This window comes from Aythya ferina (genome assembly GCF_964211825.1).
Source record: "Aythya ferina genome assembly, chromosome: 5".
NCBI classification, from domain to species: Eukaryota; Metazoa; Chordata; class Aves; order Anseriformes; family Anatidae; genus Aythya; species Aythya ferina.
Window position 1 is genome coordinate 60,720,673 of NC_140301.1, and position 17,781 is coordinate 60,738,453.

Consider the following 17,781-nt stretch of genomic DNA (forward strand, 5'->3'; position numbering starts at 1 on the left):
CTGTTGAGGCTCATCAGATAACAGGCAAAGAACTTGCAAATGACATTTGTAAAAGCTGATTTTCAGCAGTTTCTGCAGAACTGGAGAGGAAAATTAAAATAGGAATTAGGCTCTCTGATAGCTATAGGTGACCATATTATCAAGATAACATTAAAAAGTCTGTATGAGAGGTTTTTTTAAACAAAACTAAAACTTTGGATTTGCAGCGGGAACATTTGAAATCATGGAACCATGTCTTAAAATGATCATCCCAAGCTTCATTTATTCTTTATAAATCAAAGAGATTATTTTTAGTTTGCCCTTTGTGAAAATTCAGAAGAAAGAGCTCATTTCTTACTCTGTTGGTCAGCATGCTGCACACCATAACATCCCCTACGGTTACTGTTTGAGTAATACAGGACAGGGTTTATATGACAAAGGAGACCTGACTTTAAGCTTCTTTTAGTCTCTGTAAGTGTTCCTGTTAAACAGACGTGTTCCAGGTTAATGCCCTTTTAAAATACTATGGCTGCATCTAGTAGTGATTCTGCCATCATTTAGGTTTGAGTAAACTAATTAACACTCTCTGTTGCTGTGTCAAATTGTTAAAACAATGCAGGTTTGTGATGCAGATGCTGCAGAAGGAGGGAGGCAGGAGCGTTGCAGAAGAGCAGGGCACACGAAAGGACGGCGGAGGGGAGGATGGCGGAGGGGACGTGGCTGCTGCAGCTTCGGTTTGGCCTTGAGACTGGGCAGCACAGTGTGATTAGGAGTTGACCAAATTGTTTGCTGCTGGCATTTGGGATGCAGGGGAGGGAGCTGCAGACACTCTGCGTTCACGTATATTCAAGGGAGATTTAGAGGAGAACAGAGGCGTAATGGCTAGGGTGAAGTTGGCACAGCTATTATTTCTTACGGTTCTAGGGTATGTATATCAGACTTCCTTAGGAGACCAGGCTTTGATACTTTGGCTTGCAGAAAAGCCCTGTAAATATTGTCTCACCAAAAAAAGCACCACTATAAGTAGCATCACTATATATATGTAGGATATATATAGAGAGTGTGTATATATATGCATCCATAGATGTATGCACACAGCATCGCTGAACAGTGCACCCTCTGTATAGGGTTCTTCCACAGAGTTGTATTTGGCATTGGTGTCCTTGTAATGGAGCGGTACTCCAGCTGGATTACGGGATCTTCAGAGGAAAAGTTGTGGTTGTGATTTTCATATAAAGGAGAAGTGCTGAGAAAAGCCATAAAGCAATTACGAAGCTGGAGGACTCCCCTGAAGGGAGTGTTACTGCATGGAATGGCTCGTTTCGCCTGTAATTAAAGCTGCAAAAACATTCCCAAACACTGAGATGTAAAGATGACAAACAGAGAGTTTATACTTAGTATGAAAACATCGCATTAAAACTTTTGATGAAGAGGACTCGTGTAAAGGAAACAATGTTGTGTGTCAGGAAGAACTGGGGCGAAGAGCTGAGCGACTTGTACCAAGTACCAGTCAGCCTAACTGGCTGAGCAGAACAGTTACTCCGGTCGGTCTTTGAAAGAGGAGTTACCGGGTGATCTGCTGGAGTTCCTGCCCTGTCTAGCAGGATTCGGCAAGTTGCAAAATATATTTTAAAAGCTTTTATATTTCTGTTAAATAGCTGGGCTCGACTGGATAGGGCATAATGTGTTTTTTGGAGAACACTGAAGTGGCTTTGTTAATGTAAGCAATGACTGGCAATATTTGCTTTCCGACCCTTGCTTTTAGTTATTGAAACACTGTTTTTTTCCTTCCCTGTTACTTCTGTCTGTCTGCCCCAAGCTTTATCAAAAGCAGTGATGTTGTGTTTGTGTGTTTCATTATCAGAATGGAGTTGTGGCAAGTACCACTATCAACCAGAGCCACTCCTGGCTCTGTTGGGTTGTGTTGCACAGTTTTAGACCCGTTGCTGCGTGTATTGTAACAGCTTTCCAGGTAGTCTTGGGGTCTACAAGAATACTGTATTTACTGAGCTCAGATATACTAATGTTAGCACCAAAGTAATAAGTCTGGGTTACCAATGAATCTGAAGGGATAAATAATAATGTGGGTTTTATTTTAAAGGATAGGTGTCATTATGCTTTGTTTTTGTAAATTGTTTTGGGCACTTAATATTAACTGTGTGAAGCAATGTTTGAGCTGACTGAAGTCCTAGGTCAACTAGAATATGAGCTTTTGGTTTTATTACGAGGTCTGTGCCTTCAGAAAACATTGTCATGTGGGAAAATAATCTTCTTAACTCTTCACTGTTGTGCAGTATTTCTTGAGGAAGATCAGGCAAATATTATGGGATAAACTTGTGTAACCTTGTATTTTTAGCATCATTCATGCCCCGCTTTCTTGGGAAAGTGAAGTCCATTGTCTGCTTTTATTCATCCTTTGTTATTTCCCTTTTATCTGCTTTGTTTCTGCAGCTGCAGTCGGATGTTGCACAGTGTCCCGTGGCAATCTGGCACTGTCCTTGCCACGGGGCAGTGCCTTGGTCAGTTTTGCTTGTGATGACATGTTGTGAACTGAATCGGAGAACTGAGCATCTGCAAACAAAACTTACATTGCCCTATAATTTTTTAGACAAATTTAGACATTTTTAGACAAATTTAGACAGTTCTCTGATCAGGTTTGCTGTACAGCTGAAAGCTCTTGGGCTGCAGCAGAGTCTGGTGATACAGTATCTCATATCAGTGTGGCTGCTGCATGTGTCAGATACTTTTAATGACAATCCATAAGCTCACCTGGAAATGACTACAGGTAGTGTAGAGCCAGCTCTTCAGATTGCTAGTGAAGCATTTTCTAGTAGTCTGACAATTGCTAGACTGGATGTTCAAACCCACCATACTAAAAACAGTGTTCTCTATTAAATATGTAAACATAAGAAAGAGGTGATGGGGTAATTGTCAATGCTGTACTTGCTCTTGATTGTAGTAATGCTTCTAAATGCTTTCAAAATGATGCGTAAGCAACAACCCTGCTGTGGCACGTTGTAAAGAGTTTTTATTCTGTGGCTAGGAACCTTTTGTGGCAGATGAATACATTGAGCGGCTGGCATGGAGGACACCAGGAGGAGGTTCCAGAGGTGGAGAAGCTTTCGATCCAAAAAGGTAAAATAAAATTGCATAATGGTCAAAATGAATGCGTCTCGAATTGTACTATTCTATTACACGCACAACAAAAAGCCTGTATGTGGCACTGGTGTGTATCCAGTGAAATACTCATCTGGGAGAACTGCTAGAATTTGTGACCATGAGCCAATTCTTCAGAATCAGCTATTTAGTAACAAGAGTAGGGAAAGTCACTTTCTGATTTTAAACTTTTTGAATAAAGGAGAAATGTTTTTTTGTCTTTGTCAGACATGAATGTTCTGAAGCACAAAAGTTTCTGGATTAAAGCATAATATTAGGCTTTGTTGCTTATGATATTTAAGTCAATTTAATGAATTTCTTGCTAGTTTAGCTCCCTACACTGACTTGCAGGACCCAGTAGTTTACAGCATTGCTGCAAATAAAAGGCAGAAACAAACAGGTAGGATGGGAGGAAAGGCCGGAGCATGGCAATGTTGGCTTAGATTGTTTTGAACTGATTGTGTGCACTGTAGTTGGAACCAAATGAACAGCTTGTTTCTGCTGAATGAAGGTGGACTTGTGCCCCTTTTCCTTGCACTTAGCTGCATGCTGTGACGGCTCATCTTGAGCCAGCTCTCGGCATGTGATCCTGGGATAAGCTAATCCACTTGACTAAAAAACTAACCTGACAAAAAAGTCCTCTTCTTTTCTAGCTGAGTTGGCAGTTTTGGGGAACCAGAAAAATGTAGGAACAGGTGCGAAGGGAAGATCTGTGAGCCGGTGGCAAGGAGAAATGTGTGTGAGGAAAGGAGTAAGGCTGGGGAAGGAGGAAGCAGAGCAGGACCTTCTCCTCTTGCTTGTGGTGAGCTGGCTTGGCTCTGCTGAGAAACCTAGCCCTAAGGCAAGAAAAAAGCTTTCTGGTTTTTGGGCCAGGAACAGGTGGGAACTCAGATGCATGATTTTATACAGCAGTTTTCAACACAGAAGCTTCTGTGTTCTGCACTTCTGGATCTTCTGTTTTCCAAAGAGCGACCATTTCAAATAGCTCTGCATCTTAGCTTTTGTACCGGTATTAGTATTCTTTCTAGGGATGCAATTAATTTAAGTGTTTTCATTTTTCAAATGGTTATAATTAAGGAAGTGAGCATGATCATCCTCCTGTTATTCTTCTGGAATGCTTTTGAGCTAGGAGGCTCAACAAAACGTTTAGCTACCTGAATGTTGATTTATGTTATGATGACGAATTAATCAAAGTGCAGTAGCTTAGTGACTTCTCACAGTCTTGTTCCCAATTGGGATTGTGTGTAGTTACCTAAGCTAGAAGTCTTAAGAAGTTTAGGAATTACTAGAGTCATAGACAATCTGCTGTTCTTTGAAACAGATAGGAGAAGCTTATTTAGCACAGTCAAAGGACATTCATTCTTGAGCAGCCTGGCTCTTTGAAGAAGGGGGGATGTTGCTGGAATTCCTAGCAAGATGATGAACGATTAACATTAAATTTAAGGCCAGTATCCTATGGAGATCTCTACATTCAAGTTAAGCAGGAAGAAATATGAATATGAAGAAGCCTGGAAATATGCAGCATTGCTTCCTCTAGCTCTTTCTCCTTAGTTGTGTCTGGTGTATACTTCAGTGTAGTTAGTGATTGGTACTAACGCCAAGTCAATTTAAATTCTCATCTTAATTTGTGTTGGCTTGCTTGTGTTAACTTTTGTGATGTACTTTTATATCTATCAGGACAAGTGGGAGACTCCTGCCCAGTAAATAGTTTACTTGTGGGATCTTCTAGTATGGGGAGAAAGGGAGGCCAAATAATACCAGAAGGTTTTTGTTTCTTTTTGGTATATGTTTTTTCTTTTCTGTTTTTAGAAAGTGATGCTTTATTTTGTTGTAGAAAGGGTGCTCAATTCCTTATTTCTGTTTTGAGAAACCTGACCAGCAGCTATCTCTCGTATTTGAATATTTTCCTGTCTTGCTATACGTTGAATGCTACCGCTGACTAAATGCTGAATTGGCACAATACCTACTTTTAAAAAAACACAAACCCCAAACTGAACTGAATTAGCGTGTAAAATGAATAGGAACTTTCTGTACTTCTCTATGCTTTTGTTTGAAAGTATGCTTTGTGTTACTTAGATTCATTAACGTTTTATTTTTAAAATACTTTTCAAAACTCAGGTCTATTCCCCATAGTTTTCTCTGGCATCTAATGCAATATGCTTACCTTTCGGGCTTCTGGCGAGCAGGAAACAGAGGAAAGAAGTCATAAGCATCTGTCACAATCAAGGTTCTCTTTAATAAGTTGTGACTTTTTATAGTCACTTACTGTTGTAAAAATACGACTGGAAATACTAATTATTTTTTTAATATTACTAATTAGTTTTTTAGACTAATACAGTGAGAAAGAAAGGCACTTCAGACGGTCTAAGCAGTAGGATAAAAAACAGTTCATTTTAGCAGCAGAAATTAAGCCTGAAAATTCAGTGACCCTCCATGCAACTAGAAGGGATTGCTTTATATTACTGAGGTGTTGCTCAGAGTAAGCCCTCGACGTTGGCCAAGAGAGGTGCTGTAGACATGAAGTGCTGAAGGAGTCATGCGAGGGTAGAACAACGCGTTCCACTTTTCCCTTCTGCTTGCTGAGAGTCTCTGTCAAGTGCAAGGGGAGCCAGGAGAGGAACAGCATGCTCGTTCTGCCTTTCAGCAGTACTGCATGTTGGAAGGGCACCAGGTTCACAGTACACCTTCTGAAGAGTACATGTGAAAATGCAGATTCCTCAGCAGTCTAGAGGAAGCTCCCAGGAAAGGATTCTGGCTTCCTCCCGTCTTCTGCTCCGACATGAAATGTGGACAACAGACTTCTCCAATCTTTCATGTATTTTCGGTTATTAGCGTAAGTTTTATGGCTGTGGAGGATGTGGGGAATAGTTCATTTCCCGTGCATCAGTGACTGAGATGTTTAGAAAAATAGGAGCTGAAAAATTGACTGGAATGGGACAGAATGGACAAAAACAGGAATGGAAGAGGAACACATTGAGAATTGAATGAAAAAGAATAGAGGAAATTGAAGACTGCATTCAAATATACTGTACTCGGAGAGGGTGAAATGTGAGTCTGAAAGTAAAATGAATGGGAAATAGCAGAAAAAAGCTTTAAATATACTATGTGTTGTAGGGAGAAGAGAAATGAAGTCAGGAAGTAATATGGTTACAACCAAAACAACATTATTAGACTATGTAGTTGCATTCATTGCCAATTAAATGGACAATGATTTACAAGTTTATTATAAAATCTAGAGTAAAGTAGAAAGTACTTTATTATTATAACCCCTACATTGAAGGGATGTAGCGACCTAAGCTTTCTTTGCTTTGATGAGATGTATTTAAGGAAGATTGGGATAGAGGGATTCTTGAGCCAGTGAAAGAGCCAGGTTCTTGAGCAATCAATGTTTTAACCATTTTCTCCACTCTCATCTACCGTTCACATGATCACAAAGCTTTTATGTAGACATAGAGTTCTGTACAACTAGGATGGTGTCGTTTAAAACAAAATAGCCTTCCAAAGGTAGGCATGATTATGTCAGCCCTGTGAGGTTTTTTATTTGTTTTTTTAAAAGCTCTCTGTGTAGACGATGCTTTTTGAACTAAAGTCTGCTTTACCATATTTTATTTTAAATTAGATTATTGGAAGAATTTGTAAATCACATCCAAGAATTACAGGTAATGGATGAAAGGATTCAGAGAAAGGTGGAGAAACTCGAACAGCAATGCCAGAAGGAAGCAAAGGAATTTGCCAAGAAAGTACAAGAGCTGCAGAAGAGCAACCAGGTAAAACCTAAAGCATATAGGCAGTGCTAAGCTTTGTGAATTTTAAAAGCATCACATGCTCCATTAACATTTCTTGGTACAGTATGCTACTGTTTGGGGTAAAAATAGAGGGTTTGATGGAAAACAATTTCCCCTGTCAGAGGGTGCTTGTCTGCATGTTCTATTAATGAGTGTTAGCTAGTCCAGAAGTGAGTCTTCACAATAGCTTAATGGAAGGCACTAAACTTTAAGCAGTTGTGTGCACTTAATTAGTGATTCTGAGTAGTTCTGCAGTTTGAGATAGCCTGGAGAGCTGATGCCTGGGTTCCCCGTGCTTCTTACTGATGTAACTCTCGTGCTTCCTAAAGCACGGTAAGTGGAAACGATGAGAATTGTGTCCGTGTGTGTGTTCTCCCAGGTTGCCTTCCAACATTTCCAAGAGCTGGACGAGCACATCAGCTATGTAGCAACTAAGGTCTGTCACCTTGGAGACCAACTGGAGGGGGTAAACACGCCACGGCAACGGGCTGTGGAGGCTCAGAAGCTGATGAAATACTTTAATGAGTTTCTGGATGGAGAGCTGAAGTCTGATGTTTTTACAAACTCTGAAAAGGTAAGAGCTGTCAGCGGGATGAAAGCAGTTCAAAGCAATAAGCAGTGCTGCCCTAATTACAAGCTGCTACCATGACTTACCATGGTCAGACTTCAAACCCGTGAGTGACTGACTTGTTAAAGTTGCATTGTTCTGAAATGTAAATTAACAACACTAGGCTGCAGATTGCTGATAAAGCACTTGTATTCAGTGATGCTTAATGTGGCAATGTTGGCATTTTTCATTTTATGAAATTATCAGAGATTTGAGAAATGCTGGGGAGGCAACTTTAGAGCCTGTACAATATCTGCCTTTTCTTTGAACCCCTTGCCTCAGATCCACCCTGTAATGCAGAATGTTTCTGAATGCAACTTCTTTGTGAAACTTTACTCTGTTGGGTCAGTCCACTGGCCTTGGATACCTTTTTGTCACAGCATGCCATGGGGCTTTGTATAGTCCTGTGGTTATGTCTCCACCCTCTGAATTTAGAGGAACCAGGCAGGAAAACTTCAAAGAAACGTTAAAGCATTTTGTTTTTCTTGTGCTTCAAAAGTATGTTCGTGATGCAAATGTAATCTGAGAGGTCTGACTAATAGAAATAAATTGATGGAATAGTGTCCAGCTGTAAGCAACAAGGCTCATTCACATTGTAGTAAGATAAGTAGTTTTTGTGTGTGTGTTTTGGTTTTGTTTTGTTTGTTCCCCCCAAGTGTGTCCTGAGCAATCATCCTGCTATGCTTAAAGTGTGTGCAACAGTATGACTGTAGTAAAGAAAAGTTGCAGTGCATGGAAACAGCAAAAACTTGGTTTGCACATTCAGCAAAAATGTTTTGTTTTTTTTCTTGAAATGCCTCTCATAAAGGACCTAAGAATAGGTTAATGTCATCCCTTTACTACTGAGCTGAAACTGCCTTTCAGGGAGTTGGAAAACTAATAGCTTCATATACTTTTATTTCCAAGAATTCAGTTGCATAGTGATTTTTAAATCATGGTCTGTGGATATATGGTAATTTGCCAGTTGATAATTTGCCCTAGTCAGCAAGGGAGTGCAGAAAACTTTTCTGATTTCCAAGGAAAACAGAAAGGTTCCAGCATAACAAAAGTGCGTATGTAGATAGTCTGTTCAACATCATCTTCTTTTTTCTTTTTTTTTCCCTAATAGAAAAAAAACATGCATTTTAAAATTAATTTAAGATGGCATAGTAAATAACAAAGCATAATTTAAAGAAAATTGTGTTGTCTCCTGCAGAGTCTCGTAAAGAATTCAACTTTTACTCAAAACTTAGTTTTGTAATGCTTCCTGTTGAAGGCTCTGAAAATTCTTTGGTAGATAAATGTGGTAAGCCTGGAAATTGGTAAACAAATTAATCTTTGTACACCCTGAAGACATTCAGCAAATCTGGAGGAAGACAAATGTAGGAAAGGCCAGAAGTCTTACGTCAGTCTGCAAAGGAAGCATGTGAGAACACACACAATTTTCTGGATATGTTATTTTACACAGAGTATTTTCAGCCCAAGTGGTTTAGTACTGCTCTGTAACTTTTTGTCTCCAAATTTAAATAGCAAGTAGCAATAGTGTTTATAAAAGAACCTGCCTAGATGTGTGGTGTGACATCTTAATACATCTTTGAACTAAAAATATTTCTAAAGCATGACATAGGAGCAGATATTCTAAAATGTAAATCACTAATACTTTATCAGTGTCTTCTCATCTTCAAACTGATGTGGTTTCAGATTCTATTTTGGAGGATGTTGGGATTTCTTATACAAGCTGTCCCCCGTAAGTGTGAGTTTTTCCCTAGGACATCAAGAGCAAAGGACACTAAGAAAGGAGAGGCAATAAAGGATTATGAAGCAGTTATTTTGTGTTTTTCTCAGTGATGTTAGTTTTTGAAATCTGTTGGATTCTTACCTCCTTTTTTTTTTTCCCTCTACATTCAAATTGTTATTTCTCCCATTACTTTCTCCTGGCTTTACTGCACAATTTCCAACATATCATCTCAGTGATGGCTTTTCTTTGCTGTCATGTCCTAAGCTAGGTGTTGTGTATCTTCATCCTCAGAGTCGTTGTGATTTGCCTTGCGCTGCCAGCTAACCAGGACCTCCTCTGCACGGAAGTGTCTTAAAGCAAGCAAATCACTCCAGTTAAAACAATTCAATTATAAAATGATGCAGCACCTCGCTGGTTTGTCATGCGGGAGCACTGTCATGTTTAATGCTTATTGTTATTCTTACACCCTCTTTCTCATTTATGTTCTGCATTCAACATCGTTCCATTATGCCTTTTAACTGGCTCATAACAATATTTTCTGTTAAAATTTTCTCTTGCTCTTCCTTGTCCACCTTTTTTTCTGTGGTTTTTTTTTGTTTTTTTTTTTTCAGATATTTTAGTCTTTAAGCTGTGTTTTACAGAATCCATATTTATTTTGTTGTAATAGTTTACAGAAGCATGATTCAATTAAAAATGAGATATGTCTGGATTTAAGCAGAAACCATGGAGAATTGATTTGTCATGGCTTCTGTTGTGCATAAGAAAAGGCCACGAATTCAATAAAAATCTAAGAAGTTAGTTAACAGCTATTTTGTGAAAAGAAGACAGAAAATGTTCCATTTGTTGGGTGCTTTTTTTTCCCTTTTTGATTTTTTCTTTTGGTGATGCTGATGAATAACTGCTAATATATAGACTATCCTAATGACATCAGTATCAAACAGAAATGCTCGTTAGGTATTAAGGTTGCTTTAAGCTAATAGAAATAACTGCTGTTTCATTGGATTTATTTGAGGAGCGTGGCTGCTTTTGATTTAAGAGGCTATTGTAAGCTGACAGTTCAAAACATAAGCGGCTCTTAATAAGCAGAGTGACTGCGCCTTCTTAGAGCTCCTGTTTTTGCTGAACAACCAACCTCATGCGATGACTGTGCTCTGTTTTCTTACCTGTGTGTCTTGTTCCGTTCCTGAAAAGTTTTAATCCCAAGCTGCTCTTCAGTGGTGGGAGAATAGGATTTCCTTACTTCCATTCCTCTCACTGTATTTCCCTGGAACATGGCTAACAGGAAAAATGAGACAATGTGCATGTTCTCCGTGTGTTTTGTTGTGTCAGTGTATTTGAGGGCTTTGCCTGGATGCAGTAGTTAACTTTTCATCAATCCATTTGAGGGGCCTTCCAGTCACCAAGACCAAATAATAAAGACTACAACTGTCACAGAGCTGTGGTTTTGACCAGTTGACGTTAGCAGCTAAATTCACTGTTCTTAATCACAGAATTAGAGGATGGTTTGGGTTGGCAGGGACATTACAGCCCATCTAATCCCAGCCCAGGCTGCCCCAAGCCCCATCCAGCCTGGCCTTGGGCACTGCCAGGGAAGGGACAGCCACAGCTCCTTGGGGCAGCCTGCACCAGGGCCTCATAGTGAAGAATTTCTTCCTTATATCTACCCTAAACCTACCCTTTTTTAGTTGCAACCAGCTCTTTCTTTTTGTGACACTTTCAAAAGTAGCAGTTGCCATTTTCTGTAGTTCTAGTTAGCCTACTGAAACAGTCACTGAGCACTACTTAGATGCACTTGCCATGGATTGATTATTGAAAGACAAATGGTAAATGGCCTTTTTGTTCATGACAGCAGGAATCTGCATGCTGCTTTATCTTTATTCTATAGTTTTTGTATCCTTGATACTATTCATATTTTGTAGATGCATGATAAATGAAATTTCATCTTAATTTTTGTTTTAGACCTCACAGCTTTTTAAATTTCTAATACAGCTTCCATTTCTCCTTCCTTGGGAGAAAGTTAGGTACTCCAGCTCTGCTCTTCCTTGATCCCTTTTTCCCCCCTTCTTTCCCTCTTCATGCCAAGCACAGTCATAGCTTTTCTGGATGCAACTATCCTCTAGTTTCTTCAAGTTAAAGAATTCACTGGTGCTTTTACTAGGGTGTCTGAACGGTTTGCTAGCTAATTCACTTCTGAGCTCACCAGAGAGCCCTTCTGGTTGGGTGCAAGTCTGTTTGACTTTTATCCTAATTCATGGTAAAGTATCATGTTGCAGTTCAGCTGGCTGTTTGTGTTATATTTGTGTATTTTTTTACAAAATGGAAGGGTGAATATTGACGTGAGATTGCTCTAGCCTTATTATTTGAGGCTGATTAGCTCAGAAACCAAGTCTGTAAGTCTTGTTGGACTGATGTGGTGCTGAGCTATGTGTCCGGACAGCTTGAACACCTGTAGAGGTGTGTCCCATATGAACATATAGTGAAAGAATTTTTATAATGTTTTGCCCTATATAATTGTACGTTAAAAATTATCATAAGCATCAGGAACTACAGGAAAACAGGAACTACATGTATGAAAGCTGAACAGTGGAGATGTGAGAAAGGAATAGCCCACAATCAGATCTTTAGTAATTGACTGTCGTGTTTTTATTTCTAACAGATTAAAGAGGCAGCTGATATTATTCAGAAACTGCATTTGATTGCACAGGAACTGCCTTTTGACAGGTAAAATTCTATCTGAACATCTCTTAAAAACAAACAAAACCACCACAACTACTTCACAGCTGTCATTTTCTGATGCTTTTCTTTTTATGGGGGTGGTGGGGGACACGGGGAGGGATAAGATAGGAGAGGGGCTTTACTTCACTTGTGATTCCTGTAGCTTTTGAGATGGATCATGTGCTTATTTCTGTCCCCTCTATTCTTGAATTCATGTTCATGTACTCATGTTGCAGGATCATCTTTACATACACATCCTAAACTGCTTAACAGACTTTTAATGGGATAATTTTGGTGTGCTGACTTAATTAGATTTGGATTAGATGCTTGTAGGTTTTTATGGTTATGAAGCATGTAACTTTTCTGTCATCTTTGTGTTACATATTTTCATTTTAAAATAGATCATGGGTAACAGGCACTCTAGGATGTCTGATTTCTCCTGTGACGTGGATTTGAGTTTAATCGTGGTATTTTTTGATATTAACAGGTTTTCTGAAGTAAAATCAAAGATAGCAAGTAAGTTATCTATCCAGTTCAATCCATATTTCTATATATGAAATATTAAAACTGATCTAAGAAATATGCAATACTGTTAGTGATACCGTTTTTGCCAGTGCTCTTATTACATGGCTTGATGGATTTCATTTTTTTATATATTTTTTTTCTTATTTTCTCCATTCCTTTCCAGGTAAGTACCATGATTTAGAGTGCCAGCTAATTCAAGAGTTTACCAGTGCACAGCGGAGAGGTGAAATCTCCAGAATGAGAGAAGTAGCAGCAGTCTTGCTTCATTTTAAGGTAAAAGCAGGGGTCTTAATTTAACAAACAGCAACAACAAAACACCAGGATACAATAAATGCCTCTTTCAAGTAAACATATTTACACTGGCACAATGACCACATCAGATAACGTATACCTTTACAAATACTGAGGTGTTCCGTCTGGAATCAAATGCAGGGGAATGAAGGAGGCAGATGATGAGGAATCAGAGGCAGTGTCAATAGAGACCATTCCGAGATAATCTTTTCTTGAATGTGTGTGCGCTGACATTCATGCTCGAGGAGTGTTAAAACCTGTGGTGTATAACCACGGAGAGTGATGATAATTGAAGCTATGCTAGATTTGTGACAAAAATGGATTTGAAACAGTCTACACTTCAGATGAATGTATTTTTTTTTCAATAACTTTTACAGAGGAGTCGTATTTCATTAATTTCATTCTGTACTAAAAACATGGAGAACCTGAATTAACATTGAATTGTGTTATGCTTCTTCCACAGGGCTATTCCCATTGTGTTGATGTGTACATAAAACAGTGTCAAGAGGTAACTCATTTTTTGTCTTACATGCATCTCCTTGAGTGCTGATTTATTTAGTCCTGTAGGTAGCTGTAAATATATTATTAAATTTGCTTTTGAAACCCTAGGGTGCATTCCTGAGGAATGATGTGTTTGAAGATGCAGCCATTCTCTGCCAACGAGTGAATAAGCAAGTTGGAGAAGTCTTTAGCAATCCAGAGACTGTGCTAGCCAAACTCATTCAAAATATCTTTGAAGTTAAACTTCAGGTATTTCAAATTTAACATGTTAAAGTTATTGAGCAAGCTTTTCCTCCATAAGTGTTTTATCTGGTAATAACAATTATTGTGAATTTACAATATTCATAATCATGTATAAGATGTGGAATCACAGCTGATTGCCCTGTAGCATTTCATACAGATATTCAGGCTATTTCAAGTAAAGTTACTTGTACTGCAAATACAGTGCAAATGAAAATGCCCAAATTCAGTGTGTAAAATTAAGGGAATCAATGCATTAATTAGCTAGTTCATAAGATGACTTACACATTTGATTCTTTTCTGTGTGCTATCCCCAGAACATATCAGAAAAGGAAGTTTCACGTTTAATAATATCTTTATTGTGTTCATATTTGGAATTATGTCTCATGTATGAGGCTAGCTTTGAATAAGGAAAAATAATTTATGCCAGGAATATTTTTCTGCAGCTAATACACTATTTATATGAAAGTTTGGAGTAGTTGAAAACATTGTTATCCATCCTGCAAATACACTCTCTTAAATGTGTAAAGTCAACAGAATGCCTACTCATTGCAAAAATCAATTTTCCTGTCAGCATTATTCCCCTTATTGATAATAATATAGTGTAGGGATTGAGCTTGTGTTTCATTCCTGAATTTATGCATCAATTTTGACTTATATATTATTTACCATAAGATATTTTGTCCAAATATTCAGTTACAAGAAGGCTCTAACTTGTATGTGCTTTGTGTATTATGGTAAACAAATATGAAAATATGTCTTTTGGTTGTTGTCAACTGCAGAAATGCATTTAGACCTCTAGTTGTTTTGATTCTTAATGAGACCAGATCTTGTGTTTGGTCAAGTATCTTTTCAAAGCAGTCTCTCTCTTGTATTTGCTTCATATGCTACTACTTTTTGAAGAAGATGATTTAATAATTATAAAAATCCCTTGAACTATCTGTAGGTTATGCAAGGTCTATGGATCAGAGACTTAAAACCAAAGAATGTATGCGTTACTTAAGATGTGTGCTTTGAAGGAAGCATATATGTAAACCTAACAGGTAGTGAGTATGACCTGAGGTTTAATATCTGTTCTTCTAAAAGATGTACCTAAATTTTGCAGATTTATGTAAAGGACCAGCTAGAAGAACACAGGAAATCAGATGCAGAGCAGTATCTTAAGAATCTCTACGATCTGTATACAAGGTATTTACATATTGATGATGAAATTACTGTTGTTGATATCCACATGTAATAAACTGAATATGTTATCGAGATGTAGGAAGAGAGGACAAAAAAAACTTTTCAAAAAAAAAAGCTGTTAACCTTTCCAGTGATCACATTCCTAAAGAAAACTGTAAATAGCCATTGTTATTTTTAATGGGAAATACTTAGTATAGTGGTCTTTGAGTGTAATTTTAAATCTGGGCAAAAGCCAGTCCTCTATATCTCACTTTAATTGCAATTGTGCTGTATGTATTCAAACATGAATTATGCAAAGTTCTTTCCTTAAATATAAAGCTGCTAGAAGTCCTAATCACAATCAGGATTTTGTTGTACTATGTACTTTACAAACATTTAATGCTGTAATTCATACAAATTCAACCTTCTCCCCCTCTCCCCTTCTTTGTTTCTTTCGCATAAAGAACTACTAATCTTTCGAGCAAATTGATGGAATTTAACTTGGGTACTGATAAGCAGACTTTCTTGTCTAAGCTTATCAAATCCATTTTCATTTCCTACTTGGAGAATTACATTGAGGTGGAAATTGGTTATCTGAAAAGTAGGAGTGCTATGATTCTGCAACGCTATTATGATTCCAAAAACCACCAGAAGAGGTCTATTGGCACTGGAGGGTAAGTTTTTTTCTATAAAGTTCCCTACTTCTAAAGTGGAAGGGAGGTGGTAAGGGGAGAAACACAGTGTTTGCCATGCCAGATGTGCAGTGATCAACTGCAAAAGGGCAAGCTTCTAAAGTGACCTACAGCTTTTTATATTTGCTATCATTTTATGTTAACTTCCCTTAAAAAGCGTATTGCTCTTGATACATGTGAAAGGTGATGCATGGTATTTATATACTGATGGAAAATGAAAAATACCAGTTAAACCTATGTTTCAACTTAGGATCCAGATCCACAAAAGGACTGAAGCAAAATTAAGGTACCTAACGCATGTGTATGTGTGTATCTAAAAGCATACATTTTTTTTCACCTGCCCAGGTCTTGTGGTCCCCTCCCAAGACCTAGGAAGGGGAAAAGATCATAGCAATGTCAGTGAGAAAGCTCTTAATGAGCCCAGAAGATGCAATGGACTTAGAGAAAGGTAAAAACAAGACTTCATTATCCTCAAGGTAGAGAAACTAATAAAGGAGTAGTGAGACGTGGGAAAGGAAGAATTAAAATTTGAGAGACAGAGGTGATGAGACTACTGCACCTTTCAAAGCGTTGTTGGGGTCGGTGTGTCAGGCATGAAAATTGTTTTGGAGAGCACAACAACAAAATTAAGTGAATTACAAAACAAAGATGAAAATTTAATTTTCTTGGGGAAAATTAAATTGATTATAATGACAGACTTAATGGGTTGCTTTATGCATGGAAATGTGTTGGAGCATGCTCGACTAAGTCAGGACTGTGTAGATAGGAATGAGGATGAGGAGACTTGTGGGTGTGGATAAGATAGAAAGCTCTCATTTGTGTTTTGAAAGTAAAATGTGTCAATGTATGAAAGCTTAACTTCGTCCACAGAGCATACATCCCAGAGGATTTAATTGAAATTATTTTTATTCCCCAGTGGGGGAATAGCTGCTCCCATGGTGCAGATGTGCCATGGTAGAATACGGTTAACTCTGGGATCAGAGGTGGTTGTTTTGCATTTACTAGCAATTTTTTTAAGCTTGCAAGACTGTCTTAATGCTTGCAAATCCTAAACTGTGTCTTGGGTTCTGTTTTTGTGAGTTAACAACTAAAGCATCCTAAATCACTGTTGAATGTGAATGTCAAAATTTCCATCTAGTGAAATCTTTTGGTATTTCTTTGTCCTAGTATTCAAGACCTCAAAGAGAGAATAAGGCAACGTACAAACTTGCCGTTGGGGCCGAGTATTGATACCCATGGAGAAACTTTTCTCTCACAAGAAGTGGTGGTTAACCTTTTGCAAGAAACTAAACAAGCCTTTGAAAGATGTCACAGGGTAAGTTTGCTTCCTGTAATCTCCATTAGTGATATAGTTGTGCTTATGAAATTAAATCTTCAGGTTCACTTTTCAGTTTGATAAGACAGGCTTTAGTCTATTAAACAAATTTTCTTATATTTTTCACTGATTCAGGGTCATGTTGGGGGCTATAGGTTTGCTTTTGAAATGTGTTTTTTAATACAGTCTATGTTTGGAAGAAGTGGGGAGGACTAAACCTATTTGTGTAAATTGCATTTTTTAAAATAAACTAGACCTAAGAACTGGGAAACGTTTAGTGTAAGTTTTTCTTTTTTTTTTCTTTTTTTTTTTCTTTTTTTTTTTTTTTTTTTAAGAATACAGAGACTAATTCAGCAATTGATCTTTAGTGTCAAGGGCCAGTTGTTCTAGCTTAAGAGACTAATCACCAGTATCACCAACAAAATTATTTATTATATGAGTAGAAATAATCTTTATTATTGTTTGCCTTGGTAACTTTCTACTTCTCTTTAAAAATACTTTAAGCTTAAAAAGAAAACAACTCTTTGTTTTAATTAAATCACTTGTTTTACTGCCTGTCACTTACTATTTGGTATTTAGTTTAAATGAAACCCCTTGTAATTTAATTGCAGACTTAAATCAATAATTGGGATTTTTATTAGCTAAACACACTTAATTCTAACAATATTTTATGCCTTTAACATTCTAAATTAGTTCAGTGTATAAAAGCTTTTAACATTTTAGATATTCAGAAGTTTTAATATTTTAGATTCTAAGAGGGGGTAAAGATGTAATAAAATACAAGTATGGCACAGACGTGATAGACGTTCCTAGTGGTGGAACTCAGTGACTGCAAGACACAGGTAGAACATCTTTTTTCTCAGTATGATAGTTGCTATGAACTTTTTAAATTCATGATACCAACTTTTTGTAATTGTTCATTCTTTTTTTTTCCTCATTCCTATTAGGATCAGATTTTTTTAATGCTTGGTCTAAAACCAATTTATTTTTTTTTGGGGGGGGGGGGGGGAAGGAAGGAGGGAGAGGATGCTGCTAAGATTGTCATGGGGGCAATTCACTATGCAAAGAAAAAGTCAAATAAGTCCCTGGCTAGC

The 17,781-nt window shown here is 37.8% G+C and overlaps 1 protein-coding gene across 2 annotated transcripts in view; it reads left to right on the plus strand.

The window, feature by feature from the left end:
• Positions 1-17,781, plus strand: part of EXOC5 (exocyst complex component 5) — a 28,632-nt gene that overhangs the window by 1,731 nt on the left and 9,120 nt on the right. Inside the window, exons 2-13 of one of the 2 annotated variants that reach the window (XM_084521485.1) lie at positions 3,023-3,114; positions 6,755-6,902; positions 7,300-7,494; positions 11,901-11,965; positions 12,447-12,475; positions 12,648-12,757; positions 13,239-13,283; positions 13,385-13,525; positions 14,622-14,704; positions 15,145-15,354; positions 15,623-15,658; positions 16,540-16,687. In XM_084521485.1, the coding sequence (XP_084377611.1) occupies positions 3,023-3,114; positions 6,755-6,902; positions 7,300-7,494; positions 11,901-11,965; positions 12,447-12,475; positions 12,648-12,757; positions 13,239-13,283; positions 13,385-13,525; positions 14,622-14,704; positions 15,145-15,354; positions 15,623-15,658; positions 16,540-16,687 (1,302 nt within the window). The remainder of the gene's footprint in view (positions 1-3,022; positions 3,115-6,754; positions 6,903-7,299; positions 7,495-11,900; positions 11,966-12,446; positions 12,476-12,647; positions 12,758-13,238; positions 13,284-13,384; positions 13,526-14,621; positions 14,705-15,144; positions 15,355-15,622; positions 15,659-16,539; positions 16,688-17,781) is intronic. The other variant, XM_084521486.1, reaches the window with a different exon arrangement.